Raw genomic sequence first — 16,910 nt, 5'->3', positions numbered from 1 at the left:
CTCATTTTCACGGGGGCAGGGGTGGGGAGCTACATCAGCCTCCTGGTTGCCTTCAAAGGGCTGAGAGTGATTTTAGGACTGTAGAAATGTAACCACTCTTTACTTAACAGTTAAACCAGAGCTCGGCGCTGCCACTGGGCAGAAACAAGGTGCTGGCCAGATTTAGCTCGTGGGCCTTGTGTTTGCCACCTGTGATTTGGAGGGCATTTGGTGAAGGATGTAAGTTTTTTTGACAGGCTGCCTACCAACAAATGTTCATGATCTTGTGGCATCTTCAGTGATGAACATAAAATGTAAATTACAGTTAATATTTTAGAAATGATACTGTTCTTTCATTGTCTATCTGATTTCACCTCTAAATAAATATTTTTCTTTTGAAGGTATTTTATTAATATGTGTAGGTACAGTAATCCAAGTTATGTAATTTGAGATAATGAACACTGACTGAGCAAAGTAAGGTGGCAGCTTGGTTCTAATATAATTGTAGCAGGGCTTGAGATGCTGAGACTCATGACCTGTCAGTGTTTACCTTGTCTTTGATGATGGTAAAAGCATTGACCGATAGGTCTTTTCTGAACTCAAAGTAGATAATTCTAGGAAAGAGGATGGCAAGGACCTTGCTGTCATTCAGAGGTAAGGCTTAAATTAGTTTGAATATATCATGTTTTGAGTTTAGAGATAACACATCGTTTTCTAATTCTCCTGTATAGGTTGCAGAAATTGACAGAAGTAAAAAGAGACCACTACAGAATGATGGGCCTGTTAAAAAGAAAGCAAAGAGAGTCAAAGAAAAGGAAGGACAAAGTGATTCAGTAATGTCTGGGAACCCTGGTGAGTTCTGTGGTAATAATTTTTCATTCTCACTGTCATACTCTGATATTTTTGCATTAGCCAGAGGGCAGAGGAGGCTATTTGCAGAGTTGTGCCATTTTCTTTTCTTTTGTGGAGAAAGGTCTCCATTGTGCCATGGAGTGGCTCCTTCATGAGCGGCAGTGGTGTGTGTAGGAAGTTGGGAAAGTGGAGGTAAGAGCTGGAGTTCTGCACTTTGGCTGTAGTTTCCTCTAGCTAATTTTTGTCCTAATTATGAAAGTAAAACATGTTTGTTTAAAAAAAGCAATGCAGAAATGTGAAAGGTAGACAGTGGAAGACCCTATAACCCCTCTCTTTCAGTGAGGCCTACTGCTAATTTTGGATTTTCAGGTTTTTCTACTTATACAGATGTACACACATAGGCCCACAAATTAATTAATAATATTTGTGAGTTGTTTTATACTATATGTGCTAATTTGCAACTATCTTTTTCCCCTTAGCAGAACATTTTGAATGATTTTCAATATCAAGACATGTAGATCTCCCCTGTTGTTATTTAGAGTAAAGCTACTTTTTTCTCTATGGGAAAAGGTTATGGATAAAACCACCATTCCTTAGGTCCCAGATTTCTATAGGTTGTGTTGGATATATAGGTGGTTGAGCAGATTTTCCTCTGGTTTTTGGCCTCAATTTGTGGTAGGGAAAGACGGCAAATGCTTCTATCTTCATTATCCCCATACCTGAACCAACATAAGCCTTTCTGAACTGACAACAGCTCAAGAATGAAGCTTTGTGGAGGAACCTTCCTTGTCAGTGGTGGGGGTAGTGTAGGATAGGATGGTAAGGAGGAGGGGATGAAATTAAGCCATTAAGGGGTTGCACAACACACAAAGTCTTTGTCCCTATGTCCACATTATCCAGATCCAGCCAAGTGAACTCTGAAAGTTGTGGAAATAAGGCCATAGACATGGAAGTTTTTGAAATATGAACTTGACAGTTTATTTAAAAAAAAATTATGGGCAGAAAAGAGAAGTGTCCACTAACCAGAGAGTTGCTGGCCAGTTCACCTCAAATTTTGTTTTTCTTTTTCAATCCCAGTTGACATTTAATGTTATTTTATATTAGTTTCATGTGTACAGTATAGTGGTTAGACAATTATATAATTTACAAAGTGATCACCTGATAAGTCTAGTACACACCTGGTACCATACATAATTATTACAATATTCTTGACTATGTTCTCTATTCTTTACTTTACATCCCCATCACCTCAAGTTTTTATAACAGGTTAGTTTTAGATATTCTTTCTTTTGCAAGATTTGCACCCCACCTCCATCCTGAGAAAGTTTTTTTGTATTCTTAGGAAGGAAGCCCTTGTATAATATACAAAGTTATACTTTTGAATAGTGATTCAAGTACATATTTTGAGAGTAATAGTAAATAGGATGAATATATAAAATTGAAGAGACTCAAATAGACATTTTTCTAGCTATGAGATTAGTAAGAGGTAAGATATACTTCTAAAAAGACGTTTATCTCTTTTTTAAGATTTCATTTATTTATTTTTAGAGACAAGGGAAGGTAGGGAGAAACAGGGAGAGAAACATCAATGTGCAAGAGATATATTGATCAGTTACCTCTCGTACACCCCCAAGTGGGGACCTGGCCTGCAACCCAGCCATGTGCCCTGACTGGGAATTGAACCAGCAACCTCCTGGTTTGCAGGCTAGCACCCAGTCTACTGAGCTATACCAGCCAGGGCTAAAAAGAGGTTTAAGTAGAAGTAAGAAAAGTTTTACCTTGGCTGGTATGGCTCCAGTGGATTGAATACCGGCCTGCAAATGGAAAGGTTGACAGTTCAATTCCCAGTCAGGGCACATGCCTAGGTTGTGGGCCTATGAGAGGCAACTGTTTCTCTCTCATACAACAATGTTTCTCTCCCTCTCTGTCTTCTTTCCTAACCCCTCTCTAAAAATAAATGAATAAAATCTTTAAAAAATGAGAAAAGTTTTAAACTTTTACAAATGAACAAAACATAGCTCTTGCCCTCAGGGTGTTTTTGCTTTAAAAGAGAAGGTAAGAGATGGGTGATGAGTGCAGTCCCAGTTCCCTTATATATAATAGTAGCTACCTAAATAGTATTGCTCTAAAGGGTAAAATAATCTTTTCTGGCATACAGCAGATAACCAGTGATCATTTCCCTTTTATGAATAGATTGCATATGAATAACTGCCAGTTGGCAGGCTGTGGTAAATGTTGTAGAGCATCAGTCCCCAACCTTTTTGGCACCAGGGACGGGTTGTTGGAAGACAATTTTTTTCATGGATGGAGGTGGGGAAGGGGGATGGTTTTGGGATGATTCAAGCTCATTATATTCAAACTCAATTCTTGCTGTGCGGCCTGATTCCTAATAGGCCTGGACTGACCCGTCCATAGCCTGCAGGTTGGGGAACCCTGCTGTAGAGAGAGATGATCTTGTCACAGGAACACAGAGAAAGAAAAGATGATTTTTAATTAAGTTGAGGATTTAGCAGAGCATTTCATGGGAAAGGTAGCTTCGTGATGGCTCTTGATGAATGAGTGTAATTTTGACATATGGAGGTTGCCGGCAAGGCCATATCATGGAGAAAGAACGGCACAAGCACAGCTGTGGATGCAGGACAGCAGGTGTGTCTGCAGTAGTGATTTCGTTGCCTCAGTGCACTCTTGGTGTCAGTATCTTTAGGTCTTTCCCCTTGAGCTGGTGAGATTTCCCAGTCCAGATTCTCCCCAGCTTCTACCTTAGTGGAGGGCTCTGTTCTGAGAAGAGACTCTCAGAAGAGGCTGTGTTTCTCAGCACACAGTGAAACTGTATTCCATTAATATTCTTTTGGTTTAAGCATAGTACTGGCATAGGCAAAAATGTTGCTTAATGCTCAAGAATTCAGTATCTCAGCTGTGCCTGTGTTTGCCTTTTCCAGAGAACTCTCCAGACCTCTGGTCATGTGAGAAAGGACAGCTGCCCTTGGACTTAGAGTATAATAGGACAGTCTAGAGATCAGATTACTTTGAACCAATCCTCTTTATTTTAGAACCTCCCTTTATTTCACTTTCAGTGCCACTGGTGCCCTAATTCCTGAGCCTTTTAAGCATTTTGTGTGGTAAATATAGGATTGGTTCTTGGTTTACTTCACTACTGATTTAGGATTTAGCTTTCAGTTATGCTAAATTGGTTGTTGCTTATTCATTTTTCCTTCTAGCTTCAGATATTACATTTGCAAGTCTCATCTCTCCTTTTCTTTCTGTACTTAGAAGCTTATGGCTTAAAAAAAAAGCAAAACCATGTAGTTTCTAATGGGGGTTTTAGGACCAAGTGATATTAGAAATTAGATGTGTGTTTCAAGTATGCCATCTTTACCTTGAACCCAAGTTTCTTCATTTTCTTATACTATAGCTTATATTACATTGCTTTAGTACAAAACTCCTTCCTTAAAAACCGTATGCTGGTTATGAATTGATATAATGAGACAAAATACTATTGTTCTATTTTCTTCTGATTTGCTAAGAGCCAAGGAAATGTCTGAAGACCAGGACTGTTTTAAAGTCTTTGGAAAAATTGAAAGAATTCTGCTGCGATTCCGCCCTTCCTCAAAGTAGAGTCCAGAGAGAAGCTCTTCAGGAGAGATTTGCAGTTCTGCCAAAATGTACTGATTTTGATGATATCGATCTTCTGCGTGCAAAGAATGCAGTTTCTTCCGAAGATTCCAAATCTCAAAGTAGTCAAAAGGTATGTAACAGTTATATGGATGGATACCCAACTACCATGAATAGTAGGTTCTGAAGTGCCGTTAGTTTTTGTGGGTCCACTCGGCATGGGTCCCTCACCTAGATGATCATCTGAATTAGTTAAGGGAGCTTTTACATTTCATTTCGTTTCATTTTAATTTTTATTTTATTGGCATTTCTGATTCATAGAAAATTAGAAGTAACCACTTAGAAGTAGTAGATGGATGTCATTACAGGTGATAGCTGAGTATTTGATGGCATAGAAGGACACAGACAAATGGCAAAAAGCTACTGAATAAACTTAAATGCCCAGTGCCTTGGACCATTAGTGTGGATTCAACAACCCTGTAAGTCTTGATAGATTCTGAAATTTCCATTTATTAATCTGATTACCCTGAGTTGTCAAGACAAAGTTAAATTGAGTGCAGAGTGCCATCTGTGGGAATATGAAAGAGTACAATATATCTAAGAAGTATTTTTCCCCAAGTGGTAAAAAAAAAAATGTTGCTTAATGCTCAAGTATTCAGGCTGAACTTGCATATATGCATAAAACTTTTTCCTGGGTGCCTACTCTTGTTCCAAATGTGAATAAGGACTTTATAGTAAGGACTTTTTTTTCCTCCTAGGAAACATATTTGTTGAAGTATTAAGTTTTTCAGTATGTAGTATTTCTGGAGTTTACATAAAAGTCATGGAAATGAAGAAGAAAATCCACATCAGTATTGAAAGCAAATACTTTGTCCAGTGTGATATGTTGACCCACTTTTCTCTTGCCACACCTCTCTATACCTAACTGTTGTGTTATTGCTCATCTTCAGAAGTTCGCTGGGCTACACTTTCAGATAAATTGCATCTATACCTGCTGTCCCAGCCAAGCTGAATTTCTAAAACATTCAGCAAATATAAAGCACATGTTTTCTGGGTTTTCTCTTGGATTAGAGTTCCCCTCTCTGGGTTATAGAGGACATTTCTCTTTCTCTTTTTTTCTTCCCCTGTTGGTCGCTAGTTTTTTAGGCTATATTTTTAATTCCAGGGGTAGTTGGTAAATTTTTTTACAGGCTAGCAGTGACACAGTGACAATTAATTAGAAATTAAGTTTATCCTACAAATTTGTCTCATTTTATCTTTTATATAAATAAATTATAAGTAAGGAATTTGCTCTAAGCTGTGAATTGGAATTAATTATGGTTTTCATACAGGAAAAATAAGGATAGCTGGAATACTAATGTTGAAAATGTAACCTTGTGGTTTATGCTTTCCAAAAGTTCTTTGTTTTATTTTTATTCCATGAAGTATACTAGTAATTAAATCAACTATAAGTCATTAAATTACACATGGACCTCTTTTGTTTTTTTAAAATATTTTATTTATTTATTTTTAGGGGGAGGGGAAAGGAGGGTGAGAAACCTGATTGGTTGCCTCTCAGATGCCCCCAACTGTGGACTGGCCTGCACCCTAGGCATGTGACTTGTTTGGCTGGGAACCAAACTGGTGACCCTTTGGTTCGCAGGCCACTGAGCCACACCAGCCAGGGCGGGCCTGTTTTTTATTAAAAATGTGGAGAAGAACTAAAATCTTTAAATTACTGTCACCTCAATAAATTTAGTAAAAAAAATAAAATCTGTAAATGACAACACTACTTTTCCAAAAGTTCTAATCATGGTTTTTCTTAGAGTATTTATGGAATACCATATTTTGCTGTGTATAATGCACACACTCTTTTGCCCAAATTTTTAAGGGAAAAATAAGGAGGTACATTACACATGGGTAGGACTAGTTCCTTATTTATATACATATTTTTATAAATTCTTTTATTTATGCTTATCTATTAAAAGTGTAACTCTAGAAAGCAATAACGATGTCTGCATGCAAAATAATACCCTAGAATACAATAATCTGTTTTTTCCCTAAATATAAATAAATACATAATTGAATTAAAGAATTAAAATGAAAGGTTTTCTTCCTGAAAGTTTGGGTAAAAAACATGGGTGCACATCATACGCTGGAGCGCATTATACATGGCAAAATATGGTTTACTATCTTTTAGACAGTGCTTGGAGATGTAAAACATTGCAGCTTTAGCTGTCCTCATGCTTGTGGAAAGTGGTTCTGCCTCACAACTAGCAAGAGAAGGTTCATGCCTGCTGACTGTGCCTTACACACCCAAAATGAATAATGAAAAGAAAAATGTTAATTACAATAGGTTTAATGAAATTAAATGAAGCCCTGGCTGGTGTAGCTCAGTGGATTGAGCGCAGGCTGCGAACCAAAGTGTCACAGGTTCGATTCCCAGTCAGGGTACATGCCTGGGTTGCAGGCCATGACCCCCACCAACCACACATTGATGTTTCTCTCTCTCTTTCTCCCTCCCTTCCCTCTCTAAAAAATAAATAAATAAAATCTTAAAAAAAAGAAATTAAATGTAAAAAGAAGTGCACAAAACATTAAAATGTTTAGACTTCTAAAATGTGCTTTAATAATTATACAGTAGTTTGGCCCATTTATTTTTGTCTTTCATTTTGAAAATATTGTAGACCTACAAAAAAATTTGCCTTGTACTCCTCAGATTCACTAATGGTTAGCTTTGTGTCAAATTTGCCTCTCTGTTTCTGGGAACTAATGTTATGGTTAGTACCTTTTCAACTATAAAAATCTCTTGGTTGTCAGGACACTACACTTTCTGATCTCAGTCCTTTTGGATCATCACATGGGAGTTATGAAAACTTACAGAAAATTTCTGATTCTAAACCGTCTAACAAAAGGACCAAAAGCATCTACACGCCGTTAGAATTACAGTACATAGAACTGAAGGAGCAGCAGAAAGATGCAATTTTGTGTGTGGAATGTGGATACAAGTACAGATTCTTTGGGGAAGATGCAGAGGTAAGTTGTTTTTTCAAACCTGTGTTCATGGTTTTCTTGTCCAGCCTTAAATATGTTCGAGTGTTTTTGTTTTGTTTTCTGACCTTTTGAAGAAGTGAATATAATCAATTTAAAAATGCTGGTTTAAAGTAAAAACTAAAAATAAATGCAAACTTGGTGAGCACCAGACTTGTCGGGAAGGAAGTGATGTTGGGAACCGCCCTGACTGGTATCAGAGGCTGAAACCCCTGCCTAGCTAAGGCTAAGGGAACGCTCTTAGAACCGTAAGCCAGCAAGGAGACAAAAGCTTATCTCCCTGGCAGGAATGCTGCTTCTGCTGCTTTATTCATGACTGAACCCCCAAAAGGCTTGGTCGGTTAGCCAAAGACGGGTAAGATTCCCCATGGGGGAACGACCCTAAGCCAGGCACGATCACTTTGGGAGGCCCCCCAAAAGAAGGACTTGGGGGGGCTGCAGCAAAAGGGGGGTGATGGACCCTCGCTCCTCGGCTTTGACATAGCCTGAGTTCTCAGCGTCTGGAAGAAAATCTCCTTATCTCTCGGTTGCCTTAGTTCCCTTGCTCCACCTAAGCCTGAAACAATGACAGGGTGGTACAGCTCGGTACTGAGAAGTGCGGATTTCCCGGGGGTGATCAGGCCTAAGAAAGAACATGTAAATTACTGTGAAACCTTCTTTGTTTAGAATGCTCTCAGTTGAATGAGAAGGGTCTTAGGAGGAAGTTAGTTTGTTCCTCAGTCTTACAGCTCTTTGACCCCCAACTCAATAGACCGGCAGAGTTCTTTGTTTTCTATAGTTCCTTACTTCCCCTAATGAGTACTGTACTTTACCTGAATTATTATGCAGCATGAGCCTAATAAAAGCAAGTATGGACGGTAAATCAGCGCGCTCCCCACTAGGGGGGGTGGCCATTTTGTCCCTAATTCCCCACAGAAACTAGTTTGTCTCTGTGCATGTGGTGTTTTTTCTCGCGTGTTTATCGTCGAGCCATCCACAGTGTTCCGTGGTCACTGCTGGCCGGTGACCCACGCGCAACAAAGTGAGGGGTTCCTACTGGTATGTTGGTGCTTATTCTCCATGGCGTTAGCTTGGTGCCGTTTATCCATCAGAAGTTGATTGGATGAATCAGTTAATGTGTGTACTGTAATCATGTATCTGTTTCCTAATGAAGACTCAAGCAAGAAAAAGTTTTTGAGATGTAAGTTCCTCTGTTTACCCTTAATTTATGAATTTTCACAGCCATTAACTGCCAGACACCAACAGATGATTGAAGTCATTCAGGTCTCTGTATATTAGTCATCTTGCTATATTTGTCTAAGCTGGGTTTGCATTTTATTTTGGATATTTGATGTAGGCTAAGTTAAGAAGGTTAGAAGTGAATTTGAGCATTTGAGGGCGAGCTTAGGGAAATGCTTTTGTTGCAGTCCTGGGCGATTTTGATGATTCCATAGTTTTAGGCTGGTTGGGTTGTCTACCCTCAGAGAATGACAAGGGGGCACTTCTGCTGCTGTATGGGTGGGAAGTAAAGACTTGGCCAACTTTTTTTTCTTCCAGTTTTCTAGTCCTGCCATGGCAGGAAAGTTCAGATGGCATTATGCCATGCTCTGCATTATGAAGTTAGACTTTGAAACAGAGTCAGCATATTTCCTGCAGACAAGAACAAATATGTACTTGGCATCCTGTACCTGAAGGGGTAAAAGAAAATGCTGTTCACTCCCCTTCTTTCTAGATCAGACGACATATCTAGCCTTAACTACAGTAAAGGCTGATGTTTCCCTGCCCTGTCCTGCAGTGATGAACTAATACACTTCAGAAATGGGTGGGTTAGGGGAGTGAGGATGTTGGAGTGAGAGTTCTGTGGCTCTTGTGGGCAGTCTCAGGGCCATGGTGCTGTCTGGAAGAGCAGGGAGGCAGGTGGTGGTGCCCGCTTCTGCATTTCTATCATGCATGCATCGTTAATTAGCTAACCAGACCAGGGGGTTCTCTCCTCACTTCCTCAAGATACCCTCTGTCCCAGTAGTTTACAATTTATGTATCCATACCCTTAATATCTCCTAATTTTTAATTATTCCCATGTGCTATGGTATTAAATTCTTATTCCATTACAGTTTCTTATTCTAACTCCATTACAGGGAAAGCCCAGCACATTAAAGTTTTGATAGAGCTAAGGACATAGAAGAAGACCTGTCATATTCTTCCGAGTCATTTGTAGATACAGATGTTGACCCTGAGGTTAGGCCATGGGAACTGCCGAAAATACCAGCTTAAATTGTAGGCTTCTACACAGGGAACGACTTTGAAACTTTTTATTGAAATGCCACACGGACAGAGAAGGGCACAAATCCTACGTTGTATACCTTGATGGGCTTTTAACAAAGTGAACGAATACCACGCAGGGGATCTTGAAATAGAAATTTATTGATATTCTCTTTTTCATTTTTTTAGATTGCAGCCCGGGAGCTCAATATTTATTGCCATTTAGATCACAACTTTATGACAGCGAGCATACCTACTCACAGACTGTTTGTTCACGTACGCCGCCTTGTGGCAAAGGGCTATAAGGTCAGCTTTGGCTTCACCTTGTGAGATTAGGGGATCTGACCCAGAGTGAAAACATATTTTGTAAGGTGGTAGCTTGGATTGGTTTTGGAGTTTGGCATTTTGGGGAAATGAAATTATGTCATAATTATTAGCATTATATCTTCATGAGTTTTAACATAATAGATATTTAGGTAAAATTTTTAAAAACTGTGGTGTTTCAGAATTGACCTTTTAATATCTCCAAACATATTTTGAAACAGTATTTATCGCATTTGATATTTAATATTTCTTGTTTGTGTCGAAGGTGGGAGTTGTGAAGCAAACTGAAACAGCAGCGTTAAAGGCCATTGGGGACAACAAAAGTTCACTCTTTTCCCGGAAATTGACTGCTCTGTATACAAAATCTACACTTATTGGAGAAGATATCCTTTTTGAATAGGAAATTTCCTCTTAAATTTCAGAAATCTTTGTTTTAAGTAGCATTTTTAAAAAAACTGTCCTTTGGGTATGTTTTTGATGAAATGAGTTACTTTGACCTTTTATTAGTGTGCTCCTGAAGGGCTGTGGGTTGGTAATGGCAGGAAACAAGCATTTTTTTCCCCAAATGCCATAGTAAAAGGAGAGTTTATCACACTTTAAGAGCAAGAGAAAGGACAGCCTGATAATAGATAAAGGCAGGTTAGCAACTGATTAGAAATCACGTCTTTCCTAGACCCGTGTGGGTGGGCAGTGGTGAGGAGCCGAGGCTTATAAGCTCCTCCACATCTTCCTGAGGCAAGACCGGAAAAATAGGTTACTGACTTCAAAATGAGAAAAGAAAACTAAAAAGTCAACACACAGTAAATTACCTATAAAACGTAGGCCATCTTCATTAATTGTTAGCTTTATAAAAACCATATTATTTTTTAGAATAGATTATAGGTGAAGCTTTCTCACTTTGTAAGAGCCCTTAGTTTGCAGAATGATCGCTCCCAAATTTATGGTCGTTTATAAATTCAATGAGATACTTGAAGCACAGTGATTTTCATAGCAGAGTCATAAATTTATTTTAATTTTTAAAAACCAAATGATTATGTATGACATGAGATAAGGGTGTATTTTAAAGTTTGTGCTGTGGGGTGGAGTCAGGTGTCTCAGAATAAAAGAATACGAGGGGGAGGATGGGGTGAAAGACGGAGAAGGGATCAACCAGAGAACATCGTGCACAACCCGTGGACACAGACAATGTGGGGACGGGCTTGGGGTGGGGAGAAGGCGGGGCTGGTGGAGGTGGGGAAAGGGAGGAAAAGCTGGAACAACTATAATAGCATAAACAATAAAAACCTTAAGGAATAGAAATACGGGGAAGGTCTTAATGATACTGTATGAAAGTAATATTTCTGTTTCAGTTTATCACATATCTGCTTATTTAGAGACCTGCTTAGGTCCTACCCAAATTAGGAAGACTGTTTTGTTCTATCAATATTATGAATAGGGAATGGCTGTCACTTAAAAATGGACCCTAAACCATCAATAGCTCTGCGTTATTCTAAGCTGATCAGTCTGTAAGACTCTGGTAATTTTATTGTTCCTTTTTCTTGAACTTGAGCCTCTTAATTGAAGCCTGCTCCTAAAACAGTACCCCTCCCTGCTTCTCTTTTGCTACTACCATAGCTTTTATCAGCTGGTGCCCAAATTGGATGTTCCCAAACTGACCTCCTCTAAAATCAGTATTTATCCCTGAGAATTTAATTAATGGACTCAACACACACATGCACACACACAAGTGTGTGTTTCTGTTTTCTGTTTTGGTTTTCTCCTGTCTTTAAAAATTGTCTTGCTATTTCTGAGAGTTATTAGGCACTTTAAAGGAGGAAGGTAATTTATGCTATTTTAGTGAGTTCATGCTTTGACTTACAGGACTAAACATTAGGGAACTGTTAAGGATTCAAGTCTAAAGAAGAGGGTTAACATTTGGAGTTCCACAAGGTCTGAGGGGCTCTCCTAGGCCCTTTGGAAGTCATAAGATAATAGTTGTCTGCCCTCATGACCCGTATGTCTTAGAGAACAGAAGGCCTAGAACTGCGATCAGAGTAGATCAGCAAAATGAATGCTGTGTGGAAGATTTTTTTGTTTATTTATTTTTTAATGTTATTTTTCCATCACCATTTATCCCCTCTATTCCCTTAAGATTTTTACAGAGTAAAAATGCCTGGAAAAATGAACTTATAATTTAAAGGAGAAAATAGTTAATATTAATGGAAAGTAGCATATATTTTTCTTTAATAATTATTACATGTGAATCCTTTAGTCCAGCTGGATGATGCTATAAATATTGATGAGATGATGACGGATACTTCAACCAGCTATCTTCTGTGCATCTGTGAAAATGAGGAAAATGCTAAGGTTAAAAAAAAGGGGAACGTTTTCATTGGAATCGTGGTAAGTACTTGGTAGGTGAAGAGTAAATGGTAGATGTTCATGGTATCTCGAAGTGAGTAGTCACGTATGGTTTATAATGAGGATGTCTGATGAAGTATTCTCTCAAGTAATTTTACTTTTAAAAAAGCTTTTCTCATAGTTTTATATGTTAAATCACTAGTTATAGTTTTCTCATATGGCTACTTGGCACTCTATGCCATGAGAGATCTAGATAGTTTCTGTCTGTATGCATTAGGAGTTTGGGGTTGAAGACAGACACAGTGGTGGGCATGAATAAGAACAATATACAGACGGCAGAAGGCAGCATAAAACACTAAACCAACACATACACGGAGAGCAAAGGGTTTTATAGATTTCCTCTAGAGCTGGGGTGTCAGACTTATTTTCACTGGGGGCCACATTGGCCTCAAGGTTGCCTTCAAAGGGAGGAATGTGATTTTATCTTCTTCTTAACAGTTAAGGAATAGTTACATTTATACAGTCCTAAAATTATTTCGGCCCTTCAAAGGCAACTGCAAGGCTGTTGTGGCCCCTGGTGGAAATGAGTTTGACACCCCTGCTCTACAGGTTTGAAATTTAACACATGATTATGGGATTGCTGTGTATAGATTTGGAGAGAAGGACAGAAGGAAGGGGAAATGATAGTTGGACAATATAAAACTTCATATTTAATTAGTATTATGAATATTTACAACCAGTCTTCCAGACAACTGTGACTTGTGAATAGTAGTTCTGTCGATCTTGTCTCCAGGCAGTTTGTGAGTGAGTTTGCCTGTTCACAGACCGACTGGACTCTGTGCAAAACTGTGGCCTTTGTAGGGCCCTCAGGACTGTTAGACTCCTTTGATCTGTGGAAGGTCAAGCAAAAGTAGGACTCCTTGCCCAAGTAATAACTAATTTTCTCTGTTTTTTTCTTTGAAATTAGCTGCAATATCAACAAAAATTCTTATAGCCCAAGTATCTCCAAAGGACCTTTTAATACTTTGTTTCTGGCTGTTTAACTCTGTTGACTTGATGTTTGCTTAACCAGTAAGCCTTTCTAACCAATAGCATTACTATTTGGTGGCTCTCAATGATTTTTTATCCTTAAGAAGCACTTTCTTCTAGCCACGGGCAGTTGGATTTATTTACGAATAGTAAGGTTATTTGCTTTTAGGAGTTAGCATTGGTAATGTGTTATTTTATATTTACCTGACACTGAAGAACAGAGTTGATAGTATATAACTGAGTGCTTTTAGAAACACTCTCTGGCCCACTGCCAAAGCTGACCTTAGTGTATGAACTGGGATGGGAGAAAAATGAGAATCGGTAGTTTGCATCTTAGGTGTTTTCTTGGGACTTGGTCTTGATCTCAGCAACCCCATTTGGGTTGATGAGATCCAGAGCTCTGGGCCCAGGCTGCACCTGTCTTCTGAGCTTCAGGCTCCTGCATCCAACTCTTTATTGGACAAGGCACTCAGAATTTGCCCCAGCTTCTGCAGCTCAGTGTGGCTGCTGTGGAACTCTCCTGCCTTTATTCTCAGTACTCTCATTGCTGGATTTGTTCTTGTAACGAGTGTCACATACTCCCCAGTCACCACCTAGGCATCATCTCGGTTGTTGACAATCTGAAGTCAAAGGCTTTACTGTGGTCGTGCCGCTGTGGTCAGTCCCTGTGCCGTCTGTCTGGGCAGTGCCGTTGCATACAGGCTGACTTTGGGTTTCTCAGGGTCACGCACACAGGGTGACAGATGTTGCAGGTGTTACAATAGAAACCATTTCTCTGATTTAAAAAAGCAAAGGGGTGTTTGTGTGATACATTGTGACTTGAAATTCTATAAATGGCTTTTGTAAATGTTTGGTTGGTAGATTGGGAGGTAAACTTACGTATGTATACTTATGTACTTTAGTCCAGCTACCTGGGCACTGGAGGAAGGCCTTTGGGCTAGAATTCAGGAGGTTGCTTAAACCAAAAATGAAGAATTTTTAAAAATTATAAAATATTCAAGAGGGGAAAATGCATGAAACAATGTATAATCACAGTGTAACGTGAGGTGAGCACCCAGGTCCGGAAGTACAACCCTGCCTGCAGGAGGGCCCCTCGCTGCAGAGGCAGCCGTGGTCCAGATCTGTGTGACGGTGATTTCCTTGCTTTTAGTTTCAGCGTTACTACCTTCAACTATCAGCAGATGTAAACATATGGCATGTATTTGGGGAGGGGTTTGCTGCTTTTGTTTACAAAGTACTAGTGGTATACAAGATTTATTTACATGTTTTACGGTAGTAGTTCTTCCATGATCAGTTACTATGTTGTGTTTCACTGTATGTTCTACAGTTTATTCATTATTTTGGTGATGTATATGTGGGTTCTTTGCAGTTTTGGTACAAAGAATGCTGCTATAAACCCTTTTTGTACATGTGTCTGAGTTTCTCAAGAGTACATGTCTAGGGCAGGAATTGCTGAGTGATGGAGTGTGGATGTTTTCAACTTTCCTAGAAAATGTCAGACTGTTTTCAGAAGAGGCTGCATCAGTTGACTTTCCTTCAGCCACATGTGAGTGTAGGGACTGGCTATATTTTTTGCTGTGAGCTAATGCAGTATGTAACTAGTTCCCTGCATTTTTTAAGTGTTCGTAGTGGATAAGAGTGTGGCCTTGGAGTCAGACTACATAACTCTTGGCTCTGCTATTTTATTGCCCTGTGACCTTGGGTAAATTGCTTAAGAATTTTTTTCACCTCTTTTAAACCATGATCTTTTCCAGTTTATCTTTGCTATTACTGGCTTGGGGTATTAAGGGGTGGCTTTTAGTTATCATGGTTATTCCCTGGATAGATAATCTACCTGGGGTGCTTTCAGAGTTGGTTATATTTGATTTTTTTTCAGAAGTTATACTTTTTAGGAAAGATTTTATTATTTATCTTTAGAGTGAGGGGAAGGGAGGGAGAAAGAGAGGGAGAGAAACATTGATGTGCAAGAGAAATATCAATTGGTTGCCTCTCGCATGCCCCCAACTTGGTACCTGGCCCGTAACCCAAGCACGTACCCTGGCTGGGAAATGAACCAGCGACCTTTTGGCTTGCAGGATGACATTCGACCCATTGAGCCACACAAGCCAGGGCCAAATGTTACACTGTTTATTTATTAATTTTATAGAATTGAATAGTAATTTACTACTACTACTTTGGCCAGGTTACTAGGAACATATTACTTCATTATTTTTAGTGATGACAACTACTGTTTGTACAGTGTTTTATAGTTTACAAATTGTTTATGTTTTCTGACTTGGACCTTTCAGTAACCGTAAGAGGGAAGTAGGCTGGTTTAGTCCCATTTAGAGGGGAGGAAACTGAGGGTTTGGTAACTTGTCACAGTGACTCTGTTGGGTTTGTTAGGTCAGGAGGACTTGGACTCGGTACTGCTATACAATCCCATCTAGCGTAGTTTGCGTATTGGTGAACCTGACTTCTCATTAAGAGTCTTGGAAAGCAGGCAGATTTCAAACTCTTTAAAAATGGAGTACATACTAGCAAGTGTGTCATTTTTGGTATTTCCATACTTATTTATGATGTGTCATAGTTATAATTGGGAAAAATATGTTTTCCATGACATTACATTTTATCGTTTTCAGGGAGTGCAGCCTGCCACGGGTGAGGTCGTGTTTGATAGTTTCCAGGACTCTGCTTCACGCTCGGAGCTAGAAACTCGGATACTGGGCCTGCAGCCGGTGGAGCTGCTGCTTCCGGCACGCCTGTCAGAGCAAACAGAGGCGCTCATCCATCACGCCACAGCTGTCAGGTATGTTGGCACAGCCCTGGAGAGTAATGCAGATTCTGAAACTCAGATTTAAAGTTGTTAAAAATTTTTTACTTCTAAAAATATTTCAACAGGAGTAGTAGTAGAAATGTCAAAAAAAGAAAAACAGAACTACCTATAATATCAATAGGACTTTAGAAACTGATTGTTAAGGGAGTTTAATGATATTATTTGGTCATTAATCTTCAGTTTCTGGAGATAACTTAGAGTTCATTTCTTAGAAAGTTTGTATAACTTTGAAAATACATTATCTGTGCTATAAGTTTCAATTTGTGGCTCTGTCCATGAGTTTTATTTATTAGCTCTAAGGCCACACCTTTTATTTGTAAGGCCACACCTTTTATTTGTAAGACAGCATGCTAGGCATTGTGGCTTGCAGAGGAAGAAGATGTGGTTGTGGCCTATGCCTGGCAGAGTTTATAATTAAACAGGAGAGGCAGATGTGTACCTGCCTAACTAGACTCACAAAACATGGCGTGTTCAGTGACCACCGTGAAGGTGCCCGCTTGGGAAGACTCTATACTGCCACCTGGAGGAGTGTGGTAGGAGAAGAGCCTGGAGCCGGCTGGGGCTTCAGTGCACAGGGCTTCATATATTGAGGAATTTGGACTTCAGACTAAGCAGGAGAGCCCATAAAGATTTTCAGTTAGTCAGTTGACAAGTCAGTCAGAAAATCAGACTAATTGATTAGGTAAAGTTC

The 16,910-nt window shown here is 39.3% G+C and overlaps 1 protein-coding gene across 3 annotated transcripts in view; it reads left to right on the top strand.

Annotated features, from left to right (window-relative positions):
* The window catches only part of MSH3 (mutS homolog 3), a 137,591-nt gene that overhangs the window by 952 nt on the left and 119,729 nt on the right, over positions 1-16,910 (top strand). For 2 of the 3 annotated variants that reach the window (XM_045848096.1, XM_045848095.1), the window contains exons 2-8: positions 711-831; positions 4,356-4,576; positions 7,243-7,458; positions 9,901-10,017; positions 10,301-10,418; positions 12,272-12,417; positions 16,026-16,192. In XM_045848096.1, coding sequence (XP_045704052.1) covers positions 711-831; positions 4,356-4,576; positions 7,243-7,458; positions 9,901-10,017; positions 10,301-10,418; positions 12,272-12,417; positions 16,026-16,192 — 1,106 coding nt within the window. Of the gene's footprint in view, positions 1-114; positions 220-710; positions 832-4,355; positions 4,577-7,242; positions 7,459-9,900; positions 10,018-10,300; positions 10,419-12,271; positions 12,418-16,025; positions 16,193-16,910 lie in introns of those variants that run through there. The other variant, XM_045848097.1, reaches the window with a different exon arrangement.

This window comes from Phyllostomus hastatus, unplaced genomic scaffold (assembly GCF_019186645.2).
Source record: "Phyllostomus hastatus isolate PE091 unplaced genomic scaffold, TTU_PhHast_1.1 phas_contig_58, whole genome shotgun sequence".
NCBI lineage: Eukaryota > Metazoa > Chordata > Mammalia > Chiroptera > Phyllostomidae > Phyllostomus > Phyllostomus hastatus.
Note: the sequence above shows the minus strand (reverse complement) of the source record. Positions and strands in the feature narration are given on the sequence as shown.